Consider the following 16,875-nt stretch of genomic DNA (forward strand, 5'->3'; position numbering starts at 1 on the left):
CCCACGAACAACCAAATTGATTTGGTAAGCCCCTGTGTTAACGGGTGCAGTATTGCAGTGGCCGCACAATGCAATTATATTCTATTCGATTTTTTGTCTCTATTTGAGTTCAGTTCAGTTTATTTTATTTTAGTTTTTCCGTTTTCGAACCCACCCCCTGGAAAAGCGAAGGCGGAACACTGATGTGGCAATGTTTTGCACCTGTTTTGGCCGTTTTGTTTTGACTAACTTGGCTTAGGCCCGGCACTCGCTGGTTGTTATGGTTATTGGCTCAAACAGTCACTCACAAAAATTGAGTGCTTTCCGCGTCGAGTGTACAATTTCCCATAATTATAAAAATAAATATGTACACCCCGAAGCCAGTTCAAATATTGGTCATTGCAATTAGCCAACTTGCTGGGCCAAAGGGTTTCGGGTTTCGGGTTTCAGGGCGGATAAGGGTGACCTGTCAAAGGTGCCGATCAGTAATTGCAATTTTGGCCAGTCTTGCAGTTCAGCACTTGATAGCTTGCACAATGTTTGCTATCCTTTTTGGTTCATCACATGCACAAAATGCTGCATTTAATTTTATGGCTATCCAATGTGCAAATGTTCAGTGGAATATCCCTGAAAATAGAAACGACACTCGGGCCTTGGGCTTTGACATTCGCAGGGCGCTTTTCCGGGTTTCGGGGTTTTGCATAACACTTTTAATTCACGTCAAACGCAACATCAGTTGAAAAACAACCATTTTCATTTGGCCGCGTTGCATAAGTGGAATTCAGAGCTCTTTTCCTCTAGGGGTTTAACTTTTATTGCTCGAAAAGTAATTTAAGTTTCACGTTTTGGATTTTAGATTTTTATTTTGTTATTTTATTTAAATATTCATTTTACATTTGGATAGACGCAGCAATATGTCACCGACGGACCACAGCCACGTTTAAACGGTTTTGGCCAACTGAACCAGCGGAAGAACTGGCAGAACCGCGACACTCGTAAGCCCATAAAAATGCAGCTGCAGGTTAGGGCTATTGGCTAGTGGTTAGTGGCTAGTGGCTGAGGGGGGTGGTCTTAGGCCTTATTTTCCACTCGACTCAGTTTTACCCGGTTGCCGGGGGGTGGGTGATGCCTTGTTTTGGCCAGCTCAGTTGGCTCTTGCTTTGCAGTCAATATAATATGCAGTTATTAGTGACACCAATGGGTATTACTAAGCGGGGATTGGGATTGCCAGGGGCCAAATGGGTCACTTTTATGCTCAATGTAGGCTTTTCACATTTATACTTGTATATAATAATAAGAAGGTAAGCTGGTTTTGAATTTTGAACATTGTTTAATGGTGATCCTAAAGATAAATTAAGTGAATACATGTACGCCAGGTACGATAACTTATGGCTAATTTGTCGAAAAGTATGATCCAATTTTTTTGGTTTTACGTTATCGGAAAAATTTAGGTCATTCCAAAAGTAATATTTAAATAAGTATAAGTATAAGGCTTCATTCCTTCGGTTTAAATGCTCATTCATTTGTCCAATCTGCTGAGCATTATACATATATATTTATATATATATAGTCCAGTGGCATTACTGACCATCTCCGGCGCCTTTGTTGGCCGCCCTTCGATTTAATTTGCGGTTTGGCCGGGCTGTGGTGGCTCCACTTGGATACTTGAGGCCACAGTCGTCGTCCTCGCTGCAGGTCGAGATGTCCGAGGAGAACTGGAAGTCGTCCACTTCGGTGTAGGTCTCATCCGTACTATCGAGAGGCGTTTCCATCTCTGTGTCGTCATCCTTTTTGTTCTTCTGACCGCCAGCGATGGTCCTGGAGCTCATGGCAGCTGGTTCGCAAAGTCCACCGATTGAGTTCTTCGGTAACAGGATGTCCTCGAGATTGGGCAGTTCAGCTGCCATTTGACCATTCGCATCTTTCATTTGCACCTGATTGCAGTAGCGCTGAATATGATCCAGGACTTCACGCACGCCCACTTCGGAGGATTTCACAACTAAACTTTGGTCCGATGAGGACTTTCGTGCAGCTGGCTGCTGAGCCTTGGAGATACTACGATAGGCACTGGAGTTCTTCACGGACTCGTTTAAGTCCTTTTTTGTGCTAATTGGCATTTTGCTTTGATTCCGAAACACTTTGCTAGCTTGTTGTTTCGATGGTTTCCGTGTTAAATTCTGGGTGGCTGAGGCTGTTGCTTCTAGATTCGCCTTCGAAAGACTCAACATCTCAGGAGTTGGCTTTCCGTTCATCAGCGATTGGTGCTGGTAAAACATTTTATCGTACTCGGACTTCATGCACAAGTACCGAAAGTGTCGGGAGTTCTCCTCACCGTAGTAAACTACCTCTGCAGGTGGAAAATGAAATGATTAAAAAGTAAGAAGATTAAGTGTAAATAACTCACTACTAGTAACTTGTTCCTGCAGCCTGTCCAGGTTCTCGTTTGTCTGCTTCAACTCGCCCGAGAACCTTTCGATCTTGTGGCTCAGATCGCGAAAGTTCTTTCCCAGAGCATCGGATATGGTGTTCTAGTGAGAATGTGTAATGTATAATTAAATAATAGGTTAATAAATGTGTGCAAAACTCACTCCTACGGCCGTCTGTACGGTCTGGCGGATCAGCTCGAAGAACTCCTCGGGATCGTCCTCCTTCTCCTCATCGTCATCGGCGGTACTCACGTGCACCTTGCTCGTTGCAACTGGCCCTCGTCCACGCGACTGCTTCTGATGCGGATGCGGATGTGGATGTGGATGTGGATGCTGATGCGGCTGCGGATGCTGGAGGCGCTGCTGTTGCTGCAACTGCTGCTGCTGCTTGAGCTGGTTGTGAGTGGATATCTGCTGCTGCTGGTGGAGCTGGTGCTGCGGCGGATGCTGCATGACTCCGGCCTGCATCTGCATTTGCATTTGATGGGCATGGGAATGCTGATTGTGCCGGCGCATATTAGCCATGTTTCCCTGCTGGGGCACCATTAGTTCCTTGTCGGAGAAGTCGCCGTTGTCGTCCATGGGATAGTCGTGCCTCTGGGTATTGCCCTTCGCGCGGTGCTGCATTCGGTATGTGTCCTTGGGCTTGGACATGCCATAGCCATTATTGTTCACCATGCCGTCGGCTGGGCCAAAATGCGGCACCTTGTTCATCGGCGGCTGACGGGCACTGGCCTTGTTGGCCATTTGGTTTCGCCTCGAGGACATGGCGTTATACGGAGATGGCTGGACATGGCCGGGAATCATCTGCGATATTGATGGCTGGGCCATCGAACCGGGTGAGTTTCGCAGATTGGCCGCCGTCAGCGGCAGATTGGTGGTGATGTAGTAATCATTTTCGGTGACAAAACTGCGCTGAGTGCGAGCATCGGCTTGTCGGGAGCTAATGGTTCCACCACCGCCAGTGGCACCGCCTGGACCCGATCTCTCGGTCCTCCCTGTTTTCTTGGTCATACCTGCGTGGGAGATCGCCACCGACTTGACCGGATGCAAGGTATCCATTTTGGATCCGTACACCTCCTCGATTCCCTTGCGACGAACTGGGCGCACCATCTTCATCAAAAGGCTTTTTTAACCTTACCAAAAACAAACTTTCGTTGACCTCGAGTTGTACCAATAAACGCAAATGCACAATAATGTATAAACTGTATTTGAAATATTTTACATTTATGTATGTTCTTTGGGGGACTTAGCTAAAATGAATCAGACGCATAGAAAAATGCTGAAAGTTATTACACAAGCCTACTAGATAGATGGGATATTGGAAGATTATGAGGAAAACATGTTCAATTTTTTAAAAAGTTTGTAAATATGTACATACCTATTTATTTGACTCTACAGCTGTGTAAATCTTTTGAGTATATTGAAACATTGTGTTGATCAATTGATCATTTTACGTGGTATTCCGGATTTATCAACAGAATCGGAAAGTTCCCAATTATGGATATTTTTCAAAATGGGTCCAACACATTTGATTAGCTTCCTTATACAAACATCATAGGTTGTATATACACTGAATGATAGATCTCCGCATCAAAATGGCATTCATATTGATTACTCACTCCAGCGCTTCGCCAGCTACCAAATTTATTTTCACACCTCAAAGACCTCTTCGTTATTCAGACCACAGGTGGTGAGGGAGTTTTCCCGTAAATTTGTTTACCTTTTGCCGCTCAACTAACCGCAAATGGCAATGACACGGAGCAAAGGTTCAATGTTTGCCCGCTTTGCCGGAAATATTTCTTCGATTCGCTGCCAAATCAAATGCTAATGAGCTGCATTTGATTGTGAATGTGGAACTGGGTGTGGGTATGGGTGTGGATGCCACTTGGTGTTCGCTTGGAAGTGGTTCATCGTTCAAGAAATTATTACAAATATTTATCCGATTATTTACCTTTGAACCTCATCGAGGCGCCGTGTATCCAAGGCGAATGATTCGAAGGCGTTGGAGGAATCCTTAAGTAGGCAACTAGCTTTAAGGCCATGTCTGGACTGCTGGAAATAGACCGCTTAGCCTCAGGTTACAGACACTTAAGACATAAAGGGAATGCAAAGCGAAAGGGATTTGGAAAGGCGTGCTGAAGTGAAGTGCTGAAGGACCCTTAAAAATTGGGTCATCTGTCCGTGGGGACGGTGCCTTGAAAAGGAAAACCCATGAGATGATGTCCATGCCAACTCCTTGCCTCACATCCTCATTATGCAAATTGCGCATACGACGCGTGTGCTGCGTGTCACTGCAGGAGGCCTTCTCCCCTTTCTGCCAGCAAATCATTTTGTTGACAATCTGTTGCATGCGAATGTTATTAGGAACGAGATGATATCTGTGCGAATAATGTTCATTTAATGCACACCCCTCTCCCCTTTCCTATCCCCTAAACGGCCCCCAGAACAGCTCATTTAATTCGTTTTGTGTGTACCCCCAGTCATAAATATAAATGAACCATGAACGGCCGACGACAGTTGACTATAATTTAAGATCCTGGCCTGCAGTTGAGCCTTGAATTTCCGTCCACTGCATGTGTGTGCGTGTGCGTGTGCGCATAAATATTGCAACATTCGAGGAAGCAACAAAGGTCAGACGGGCTTTATTTGTTGCAAATGCGCAGAGAAGCTGCCATTAAGCCTTTGAGACCAGCTGAATGACGTGCACGTTGACATTGTCATGGTGATAGAAAAAATAATCACCCTTATTAGTTGTTCCGGCAAAACCGACTTAATTGGCCACTGTTCCACTGTTCGATGGACTGATTATCTGCAAAATGCCAACTGACTTGCAGAAGCATTGTGGCAAGCAAACGTGAGCCATCCCAAAAATTAATATTAGTCATTAGCATTATGCGAAACGATAAATTTTAATGGGACGCGGCATTAGAATTGCTTAAGGCGGAGACTTTTCCAAGAAATTTATCACCCAGAAAAGACGCCCCGCGGCGCAGATAAATCATCCAAATGGTGACCACAAATTGTACAGCTTTCGTAATGCACATGAAATAAGAAGTGTTTGCACTGGCACTTCTTTATTTTTAATTGCAGGCCGAGTCAATTAAAAGGCAAGTGAGTGCTGCTGCGCTTCTCTCACGCATAAATTTGTCGCCTGTCAACGAGATCCTTAAGACTTTTCAAAATTTTCCGAATACTTTGCGACTGCCCACCCATAGTACGTCACTTGCACGATTTTAGCCATCTATTTTTGGTTTAATGGCTAAGCATTTCTATGAGAATTTTAGAACAGAGCACTTTTCTTGTTAAATTTAATCAAATATGACAAATTATAAGAAATCGTAAAGAAAATTAAAATTGAGGCAGGTAACAGAGTAAAACAATTTATTTAATGACAAAAAATCAAATTGGTTTTTGTTCAGTACATTCAAAAGTCTTATTCTAATAAATTGAACTTCTGAAACTAAGAGCAACCAGCTATCGACTAGCTTGCGATTTTTCATCTTTCTCGATTGTATTTATATTAAAAAGTACATATATTAACACGGCCGGCGAGTAAATAATTGTACGCCTATTTATTTGCTTAATTTAAGAGCTATTTATTGCTGCTTATTTATTTAAAAGTATCCCCGCTGACAGACGAACATGACGAGCGAGAATTTCCTCCTGTTCTCCGTCATTCTGGGCCGTGTGCTTTATGACAAAATGTTCACAATAAATAAATGCTACAACGAAATAAATTGCCGCTACAGATATCGCACAAATAAATTTGCTTATTTATGCGATGCTGCCAAAGTTTCCAACAAATTTTGCGATTCGATTCGAGATTCGAATCGAGTGGCTCATTGGCTCATTCTCATAAATGCAGCTGCTGTCGCTTTGTTTTGTTTCGGCTTTTAATAAAAAATTACTCGACTCGACTCGACTTTGATTGTTGATGATTGTTTTCTGAATTTTGATGGCTTTTTGTCACGAATTCAGAACGCGGCATTTCTTTATGTTGCCCATTTTTTATACGCACTGAAGATCAGTGGGGTACGTGTTTCCGTTTTTGTATTTTTTTTTGTATTATGCCTTTTCACAGAAAACTGAATGAACTGAAAATACAATTTTTTGGTATTTGGGTCAGCAGAATTTTTTTTGGTTGCCTCACTTCACTGGGATCAATTAAAGTCATAAACATGGCGCTGCAATTTGTAGGAGAGTGCAATGCTTTCAATAGGTATGTAACTACATTAATGTTTTATTTTGCATAGGTAAAACTGGTATCCAGCTTATCAGGCGGTGCTGTTATCAGCGTGTGATAAGAAAGCTCGCAACGCGCAGAATGTTGCTCAACAATAAGCTCTTGTTAGCCGGCAACATAAACAAAGAACAGCTGTTTGGGCCCGCTCAGTTGTCGGCTTCTTTAGCCGGCTAACTGAAAATGTGGGGTGAAATCAGGCAGGTCACTTGTCGTGTGCCTTCGTGTTGCCATCGTCAACGTGCCAGCAACAGCAGCTAAAGCAGCAACAACAGCAACAGCAAGAGCAGCAGCAGCAACACCAGCCGCAGCAACAGCAGCAGCAGCAGCAACATCAGAAGCCGCAGCAGCAGCAGCCCAAACAGGAAAATCCGCACGACGATGCCACACACAGCAATTCAGTTCAATGCGAAATTTTGTTTGAACCAGACGCGAAATCTGTTAACGCCGCGTGGCAAAAATCGCGTTGGCAAGTGCGTAAGAATTGTCAACAACGCAAGCAGCCGAATAAAACATTGTTCAAACAGCCGTGAAGTGTTTTAAAATAATTTTTAAAATATTAAAAAAAATATATGAAAACACAAACGAAAGCCCCAATGTGTAACAATTAATTTTGCATAGAAATCAAGTCATTATTTTGGGCCAACGCGTGTGTGCAGCATCGAGATACTCACCTGTAAGACAAGCCAGTTGATAGCCCGACTAAACGAAGCTCATCGAAGTCAATCGCCTCCGGTGAAATCGCTGGCCAATTGACAGTGCCGCTTGTTTAACACATTTCTTAACACCGAACTCCGTTGCAATTTGAATTCAAAGTGTAATTTGGATTTCCATTTCCATTGCGAGTGCACAATATTCAATTGGAATTGCAATTGCAATTTATGCCACGGCAAGTAGTTTGAGTGAGTATCGCGCCGCGATTGCGCAATTACTAAGCGCCATGCCTTGGACTCCGTGTCCATGTCGCCCTCTTAGCGCTTAAGTATCTATTCAATTTATATATTCGTTCGCATTTAGTTGACAGTGATTAATCTTAGCATTTGAATGCGAACTCATGCTAAGCTCGCCAATTAATTTGCGCGCCTGGATTTCAATTTGCGAATGCGACTCAATTATGCTTGCCACACCAGGATTGCAACTCGCTTTTATTCCAGCAATGCAAATGGCTCTAAATTTTGCTCAAATTAGTAGCCGTGTTGTCACGACTCTCTCATTTACTTTAAATATCAGTAACTGTTCTGGGAAAATATTTACCAAATGACAGCTAAAGTTTATTTAATTACAATGGTTGGCATTTCGTGAAATTTGGCTGTGGCATTATTAGAAAATTCGTTCTGAAATATTTAAATATAATTACATGAGCTTATATGTTTGGGGGAATCCATTAAAATCCTCTTTATTGCACCCTACACCCAGGCTAATTAAATTGAATTTAAGTTTTTTCCCGGATTAAGCAGCTATCAAAAAATTCTAGTCATAATGCGATCACAAAATATGTAAAAAATATACCGAAGCATAACAAAACGGCGTATACGTGGAAAATCATTGAAATTTACCTTATTCAAAATGAAATAATAACGAAAAAACTGATTATAAAATTGTAAATCGGCTTTGCAGATCTAAAATACTTCATTCGTGTCAGTTTATATGTGAATTATTGCCAAGGCCACACAAATTCTTGAATGTCGCAAAAGCTGTGAACTTTCAGCAATTTTTAATTAAAATCAACCAACTCTGAAGATGTATCCAGAAATGTCAAATAGGTGTTGCTTTGAGTTTTGGCTTAACACACTTTAATTATCCTAAAATGAAATGAATAGACGACAGGTATATAAAATTGGGTTAAAATACAACACGGGAGAATAGAAATTTAATTATTTTCAATTAAAAACGGAAACTTGGAGGGAGCTGGAAAATAAAGCACTCCATTAAGCTTACAGAATTTCTTCTGAGGATAATTACCACAGCTATGCATAGGAAAATAACTTTGCCAGATACGTTTTGACCCATTTAAATTACCGAGAATGTCCGCAAGCTGTACAAATAAATGTACTTCAACCTGAAAAGACCTCAGCTACAGTTGTGAGTTATAGAAGGCAAACCAGACTAATGTGCATGAATAAACCAAGGCAAAGACCCCGCAACTTGACAGAAAATTAAATTCACTTCGAAATGTATAGTTGACAATTTCTCTCAAAGTGGCGGTTACACTCGCCAACTGGGAAAAAGAAGCGAAACCACCATAGCTACCAGCTTTAATGGTGTTTGCCAATTAATAGAGAAATTAAGGCAAGATAAAGTTGAACAAGTGCACTTGTTGGCAAAGAAAAACTAAAGTTCCTTTGCTCCATTGCTGCTCCATTTGTTGAACCGGCAAGTGCGGAAGTTGGCGAAATAGCGAGGCACAAAAACACACAGAAGGTCGAGTAAATAGAAAACTTTGCCACCCAAAAAAGAATGGTGTACTATCAGTGGAAAGTCAGTTATGAGCAGTCAACACTCAACCGAACCGAACCGAACACTTGTACAATATACGTTACATACATATGGACAACTCAATTCCCGACTCAAAATCAATCTCTAACCCCTCCTCCAACTACTCCACAACCACAAGTCATGTATCTTTGTGGGGATATGTGGGTCAGCAGCGGTGTTGATTGTGATTGATCTGCGTTTAATGCCATTTTGTTGTTAGACGGAAGCGTAAAAATGGTCAGCCAGGAGCGATGATGTGGCACAAATCTCTGCCAGAGGGTCCCCCGCCATCCGAGGAGGAGAACTTTTCTGGTTTTCTGCTTTTCTGGCTGGGGGATGCAGAGTTTGGGGGCCAGTCATCCGAGCTACACATGCTCGACATATTTATGAAGTTGTTGACTTGGCCGTGGCCAGCGTTGACATGCAATCCGGCCGACATATGCGGGGTCTCCTTTTACACAATTTTACGAGCTTATAAGTTTTGGACTCGGGCTAATCATGTCCTTGTGTGGCGATAATAGGACCGGAAAATGCGCATAAATAACATTGCACGCAGAAAAATATTATAACAATTTAGAACTACCAAGGATGTGTGTGGTTTATAAGAAAGCCGGGTTTGTTTGCTGTGTAAGCATATGCTAGGTGAAGTTTGTCTTGGAGTACTCCTTAAAAGATATTGTGTGAATTGAAGCAGAAATCCCTTTCAGCTCCCAAACGACCGTATTCACTTGCATCCCAACCCATTCACGTCAAAAACATTAGGCAAAATGGAGGAGCAGGAGCGATCCGAGCTGAAGACAGCTAGTCCAGATGTATGCAATGGAAGTGCCAGCCATATCACGTATGAGCTCTATTTGCCCAATCCAATCCAACGCCATTCCCATCCCATTTCCATCCCATTCCATCCCCAAGATACATATTTGCACAGAGATACGTGCGTGTAAAATTGCAAATCGCATTCCCAGCTTTGGTTTGTTTCAATTCCCAGCAACTGACAGTTTTTGATGCATTGATTATGATATTCTCGGTTTTATATTTGTACTTTAGCAGCTGCTTAAGCAAACTTCATAAATCAACACGTAGAAAACCGGTAAAGAATTTAATGGGAGCAGGTTAGAAAATATTGCTTTAAGAATCAAAATTTCTGTTTTCAAGTCGCACCCCTTTTATTACAGAAGACATTAGTTTTTTAAAAGCTATCCATCTGCGGAACTGTAAATCCTAAAAAGGGACAATGATTTGCCATTCGTCACGTTCTTATCGGGGAAGAATGCCCCACAATTTATTTGTATCCATTTACCATTGAACTTCAGGCTAATCGCAACTTTACGTGTTTCACAGACATAAAAAGAGGACCCAACATAAAAATGAAACTCCGCCATTGATTTGTTGACTTTTCGGGGTTACTTTACACTTCACAAATTTACAAATGCCGATGGTTCGAAAGCAGAAAGAGGGCGGGACTGACATGGGATGGGCCGGCAATAACAGGAAGTTGTCTATAATACGCCCACGCTTCTTGACAAAACACACACACTTTCATGATTGCAGTAAAGATACGCAGACAGACTGTCTATCACATTTCCCGGGTTTTCCATTTCCCCACGCATTTATTTTCGTATGCTGCACTGCTGCCGGAAACTTCGGCCCAAAGTTTATCATCTCCAGCTGAATGTGCCACTGATTTGCTGCCACTCCAATATGCCTAATTGAATCTTTTACATTCGGTTTCGTTGTTCTGCTCACCCGAATGCAGATAAATGTAGCTAATTTATTTATTCAAGTTAAATCGTTTGAGAAATTGGGTCACAATGCCTAGACCCAAAGTTCGTTAGAACTGCGCACTGATTTACAATCTTTTAAATGTATCAGAATGGGGCGTTTTTTACTGGAAATTTTTGTGTGTGGCCACCTAATTTGACACAGGAAACTCAAACAAAGCTAAATTGCCAAATTGCCGATTTTCACAAAAAAGGTTTTAACAAAAAGACCAGCAAAAAAACATATGGCTGTTAATTGCTTGCCCACAATGGCCTACATTTAAATACAAATAGCGTTATACAAACTTGCTGATTTAGCTTGTTGCAAAATCGCTACAAAAAATATCAAATCACTAATGCGAATTTAATAAAATATTTCAAAAAATAATTTGCACGATTCGCATTCAATTTGTTACGACTGCCATTTTTTGTCAACTTAATGTGCCTACGCCTTGACTCCAGAGAGATTGAGTTTAGGCAGAAAAAAAACGACTGATTTATTGTGGCAAATTCCTCAGCAATAGAAGGAAAAAACAAATGTCTTGAAACATGAAGGCAAAAAAAAAGTTCCAAAAATACGTACAATGAAGAGCACCGCAAATGTGTGGCTGCTGTGCCAGCTGTCAATGATTTGTTTCAACCATTTCGCCTGCCGAGTGTCTCGTTAAACGCACATAAATATTGTGATTACCTTTAATGTGCTGACGCTGACTGCCAGTCTGTCCATATCCTGGCAAGGACTCTCCGACTCTCCGACTGTCTGAGCTGTCTGCCGCAGGACTGCGGCTCCTTTCTGCTGTGCTAGCCATATTTTTAATGATCTGTCTGCTGCGCCTTTCAGCGCCGCCCAAAAGGCTTTAACATAACAATTTACTTTTAATTCAAGCACTCACGCAGCTTAATCGCCGAAGAGGTTGGAGGCCAATAATCGTTGCTGACATTTTAACGGGCATTTCATACGTTTTATTGGCCGTGCAATTATGCACGAATCGCTGCGTCTGACACCTCAATAATTTTAAACTGTTATTGCTTCGCCATTTATTATCCCGATGTCTTTTTAATCAGTAGCGCCATATGTTAAAGGGTACCTATTTATTTGACTTGCTCAAAGTCCCATTAAAGTGGTACATTAAAAGCATAAATATTATTAACTCCTTTTAAGTACTTGAATAATACAGCAATAAAACCTTTTTACATAATACATACGATAGCATTTAATATTTTTGCATGTTTAACTACAAGTTTGACGACCCAACTCAATGGTGCTATTGCTGCCATTACTCATATTAATCAGATAATTATTATCTCGAGTGGAGTGTCTGTCCCATGATACCGTTGCCCTTTTTTCCATTTTTCCCTTTACTCGTTTTTGTATCCGCATTAAGCCATCGTGTTTATAAATAATGTAAAAATGTTATAATTCACTTTTTTCATATTTTGACAAATAGTTCACTCGCAGTAGTACTTAATAAACTGGTTCAGAGACTACTTAAAGCCTAACATTAAATAACATTAGTTAAGGTCAAGCTTACTCATTAACTTAATCCTGGCACATTTTTCAAGTTGAGAATATTCTCCCACCAGCCCGCAGGAGTCAGAAGCCCCAAATCCAGGCGAAAATGTCACATAAATCTCAGATGGGCCACGGCCAAATTTATCGATGGCCCCCTTTATCGGTGCCGCCAACTGTCTAATTAGGCTTTTAGTAGGACAGGCCAACAAAAACGGGGATGATAAGCGATAAGGCCGACACATGTAAGCAGGTTGGAGTTTTGGTTTTGGCAGCAGGTTCTGGCCGTTGACGATGACAAAAATGGCACCGAAGCAAAACAATAGCAGCTGGCCATAAAGTTGATGTTATGTTACTCGCACAATTTTGTTTTCTTTTTGCTTTGCGAAGCGTGGGTTTTCGCACCAAAATTGAAATCCGCCCCACGCTACGTGCCAAAAATAGCAAACAACAATATAGAAAGCGCCAGAAGCGAATGGTTTTCATGGTAATTTTGGCACAAATTAACTTGCAGATTGAATGTCGTTCATAAATGCTTCCTGCCAACTCTGCAACACGAAATTTGTATCAATTTCCCATTGAAACTTTAGCCGAATATCATCGCCTGGACACACATATAATTTATGGAATTACATTCGCACATGCTCACTGTGTTTCAATTGAAAATGGCACAGAGTATCAGAAATCGAACACCAGTCAACTTTGTTGCAACTTATTTAAATGCAAAAACTTTTCCCACCCCGGGCAAATGTGGAAACTGCACTGTTTTTCCAAAGGGTGAGTGCCCTTGTGCAGCTGACTGAATGCTTGAGCTTCAATCCTTGACGCTAATCGATGGCAAGGATTGACAAGAGAGTGACTTATGAATGATGAGTGAATCAGCGTGTGAGTGAATCAGAGTGTGTGAATCAGAGTGCTCGGAAAAGGATCTGAGGCGCAGGAACTAAGATTGTAACTTCACTAGAAGTTGTCTCCTTACTTATTCTTTCGCTCAGTATAACACCAACAAACAAAACTTTCTTTAATACCCCCCAACTTTATATGTTGCTTATACGCCTGCACGGGTCATTTTGTTATATGATTTTATTATTCCTTATATCGTCTTCTATATGCAATCCGAATATGGCTCCATAAATAGTCCGCATTACGTGATTCATTTTGTTGACGATTGCGGGAGTCAAATGCGAATCACATTTTATGTTTATGTGCACATGACAGATGAACTTTGATAAGTTTATTAGTTAGACGAAATTGTTGAGCCACAAAAAATGAGAAATCGCAGACAGAATATTTCCAACTTCGCTACAGGATACCTCTAGCTGATTTTCAAGGTGGCTGATAGATTTGTAAGATCATTGTCGAACCACTGACTTGGCCATAAAAGAAAGCACCATCTTGTTGAAATCTACATCTTCGAGAGGTGCTTAAAACAAACATTGCCAGAGTCATGCACGTTTGTCGCCCAATTGTATTTACATCTGGTTGATTGTGTGTGCGGACAAAGTGCTGCAATCAAAGGTGAGACACCTGGCCTCCGATGCAAAGTCACAGGTGAGCTGGGAAAGCGGTGGTGATGAGCCCACATGAAAGGAGTAAGCGGTAAGCAGCATTTGCAGTCGTCGGCGCGTACGTGCCAGGCATTAGAATTGCTATTCCCTAGATTTTCGAGAGCAAGAAGTCGTCGCAATTATGCCGCTGGCGGGGATGAGGTGACGAGGTGAGGTGAGGTGCTCCACTCCACTCCACCTGACCGCCAGGTGCTTGCTCTAATGAGAGAGCCCAGGACTTCCACTGCCTTCGCCTTGAAGGTGATTGCCAAAAATGGCATTTGCAGCATCTTGCCAAACGGCACGGCGATTGGCGGGGGCGGCGTTTATTGATTTTATTCAGGCAGAAGGGAATCGAGACAAATTATTTTACACTCGAGCGATTTGTGATATGTCTGCGACCTGCCCGCCCAACGCCAACCGCCGAATCAACGCAACGCCTTCCCGTGATTGACAGCATTTCCAGAAATCCCCAACTGAAACAAAACATACACTGAGAACAGAAAGCGGCACTTACATACTTTTTAAAAGAAGTCGTATATCAAGCAGGACATGATATTATATTTTAAGTACGAGCACAGTTTTTTAAACGGTATTGCTGGGATTCTCTAATTAAGTTATGACTTTCTAGGTAAGACCACACATTATTTCCCAGTGCACTGAAAAATAGAAGACGCTCCGAGCAGTCTTTAAGTTTTGGCGCCTTCTGATTTCCAAGTTCATTGCTTCAGTCAAATTAAAATGCGTGTTTTGTGCCGCACACCCAGGGGCGCACCAATAATTACAGGGGGCTGCCCGGTGGTGCCCACGTGTGGCAGCTGATTGAAATCAACGTTGTAGGTGTCAATCTTCTTCTTTGTGCGTTGGCCAAAAAAAAGAAAAGAAAACAGATACTCTTGGAACGCCCGTTGACTTGTCTGCTGTTGACTTATTTGCTCATCTGGCCCCGTGCCCAATTTAATTTCCCTTTTGGCAAAAATTGAAAATTTGGCTGCAAGTTTTATTTGTGCCAGCAATACATTCGTAATTGCTTTTCATAGTCGCTGCACAGTGACTTTCGGGACACTTCCTGGCCGCAGCACTTGCTGCAATATTCAGCTTTTAATTAAATACTCGCGCGTGACTTTAATTGTTTGTCCATACGCACGATGCGACAGTTTTCCAGCGGCAGGTTCGTTGACCAGGCCAAAAGGAAAACGCCGCGGCGTTGGGGGGAAAACCCGCTGACAGCAGCTTCGGTGGCAAGTATTTTGATTAATTAACGAGCGACGGCCTTTGGGGGCAATATAGGCATCGAAGCAGCGAAGCAGCCGAGCTCCCATCGCAGGACACCATGACACGCGTTTTAGCCTCAATATTCACAGTAAAGCCGCAAACGCAGGACCTGCCATCGAGTGGTGCTGCTTACTTGGCCATTTTCGCAATGTAAGGACTCCCTGCAAGTAAGGTCCTTTCTACTTCAAAGTCAAGCCAGATTGGGCGCGATACTTGATGGGGAAACTATAAACTGGAATTTGCATTTTTTCCTGCCAGCGATATTCCGTATAGAATTTGGACAGCCGCTTTCAATACACATTATTCGTGGTTGGAGGACTTGAAAGTATTTTTATACTCAAAGATAATCTACGAAATAAGCTTATTGTGGTTATAAAACTCCAGTTTGGAAATTTGAAATTTCCTTTTCCTCCTTTAAAATTTGTTTTTCTACTCAAATATTATCTGCCCATGGCCGTAAAAATCGAGGTTTAAATTTTGGATAGCTTCGCTCACAGCATTTTGAGGCTGTTGCTGAAACATTTTAAAAAAATATTTAAATCGACTGGAAATTGTTTCGAAGTGAAATAAATCTTTCTTCTTTTCACAAATCAGCAAAGATGTTTTCAGAATTTATTATTGATTACAGATTTCTGTATCTGTATATTGTATAAGAACTAACTCTCAGACTTGGCATCACTGCCATCGTTTTCGAATTTTCCCGGGAGTTGCGGTTGTGGCGCTTTCTATTTTCTGCATTTGCGTCTAATTAAGTCAAGTTCAAAATTCTACTTAGCACAGAACGCGTTGCTCTCAGAACAGTTAGCAATGTATGTGCCCTGCATAATTTATACCCACAGCTCACTCTTGATATACTATACTTCACAGATATAAATGCCTGATGATGAAAGAGGGAGGGAGATGGAGAGTGAGTGAAAGGGACAGACGCCTGGGGCTGTGGTTAAGCTTTCGTGGCATTTGGTTTTCATTAGCTAACTAGTAGAACCCATCAACTAAGTGATTTAACTGAACTGTTGAACAGCAGTATTTGCGAATAGCGAATGCGTTGAGGTTACTCCTTTGGAATTCTGAAGGGCTCAAACTAAATGGAAATTTATTACTACAACCACACAACTCATTTGCCAGGAGAAACAATTACCTGCACTGCATACCTTGAATACGCATAAATAATAATAATTTCCCAGCAGAACGGCGGAATTTCTTCCCCATTTTTCCCCCATCTCAGTTAATTAAGGCCCTCCAGCCACTTTGGCGATTACTTTTACGCAGAAATCAGCAGGAACTGAAGGCAGCATAATTTATTTATAATTGACTTAATGGACTTAACCATTGCCTTTCACTCGACACCCCGTATTTATTTCACTCGAATTAATTATATTCGCCAATTTGAAGCGCTGTTTTTTCCTACACCTACCGGCGAATTCGTATATAAAAATAAAGAAAGGGTTTTCCTTTTGCCCCAACCCCCATGTAGATATCAGTTTTCAGGGCCGTGTCATTCATGTTTTGTTGCCAAATATCAATCAAACGCTAAGTGTGTTTACATATTCGGGAAACTTGACAGACGACAGGTAGGCGACGGGGTTAAAAGTATTTATAAATTATTGTATAAACTCATAATAAATGGTATTGTCTTCCCTTTCGGGTCTCTGCGTAAATA

At 41.8% G+C, this 16,875-nt stretch overlaps 1 protein-coding gene across 1 annotated transcript; it reads right to left on the reverse strand.

Moving 5' to 3' along the window:
- Positions 1–1,286: 1,286 nt before the first annotated feature.
- On the reverse strand, positions 1,287–3,676 carry LOC122620213 (chromatin modification-related protein eaf-1). Its single transcript, XM_043797582.1, has 3 exons — positions 2,568–3,676; positions 2,384–2,507; positions 1,287–2,326 (listed from the first exon to the last, which is right to left on the reverse strand). Exons 1-3 carry the CDS (start codon positions 3,522–3,524, stop codon positions 1,560–1,562), a joined length of 1,848 nt encoding a protein of 615 aa, XP_043653517.1. The 5' UTR covers positions 3,525–3,676; the 3' UTR covers positions 1,287–1,559.
- Positions 3,677–16,875: the final 13,199 nt, after the last annotated feature.

The sequence above is a fragment of the Drosophila teissieri genome, chromosome 3R (assembly GCF_016746235.2).
Source record: "Drosophila teissieri strain GT53w chromosome 3R, Prin_Dtei_1.1, whole genome shotgun sequence".
Taxonomy (NCBI): domain Eukaryota; kingdom Metazoa; phylum Arthropoda; class Insecta; order Diptera; family Drosophilidae; genus Drosophila; species Drosophila teissieri.

Coding starts and splice junctions, on each gene's coding strand:
- LOC122620213 (XM_043797582.1), bottom strand. CDS start 3,524: ATGAAGATGGTGCGCCCAGTTCGTCGCAAGGGAATCGAGGAGGTGTAC. Junction 2,508..2,567: donor CCGTACAGACGGCCGTAGGA/GTGAGTTTTGCA, acceptor CATTCTCACTAG/AACACCATATCCGATGCTCT. Junction 2,327..2,383: donor GCAGGAACAAGTTACTAGTA/GTGAGTTATTTA, acceptor TTCCACCTGCAG/AGGTAGTTTACTACGGTGAG.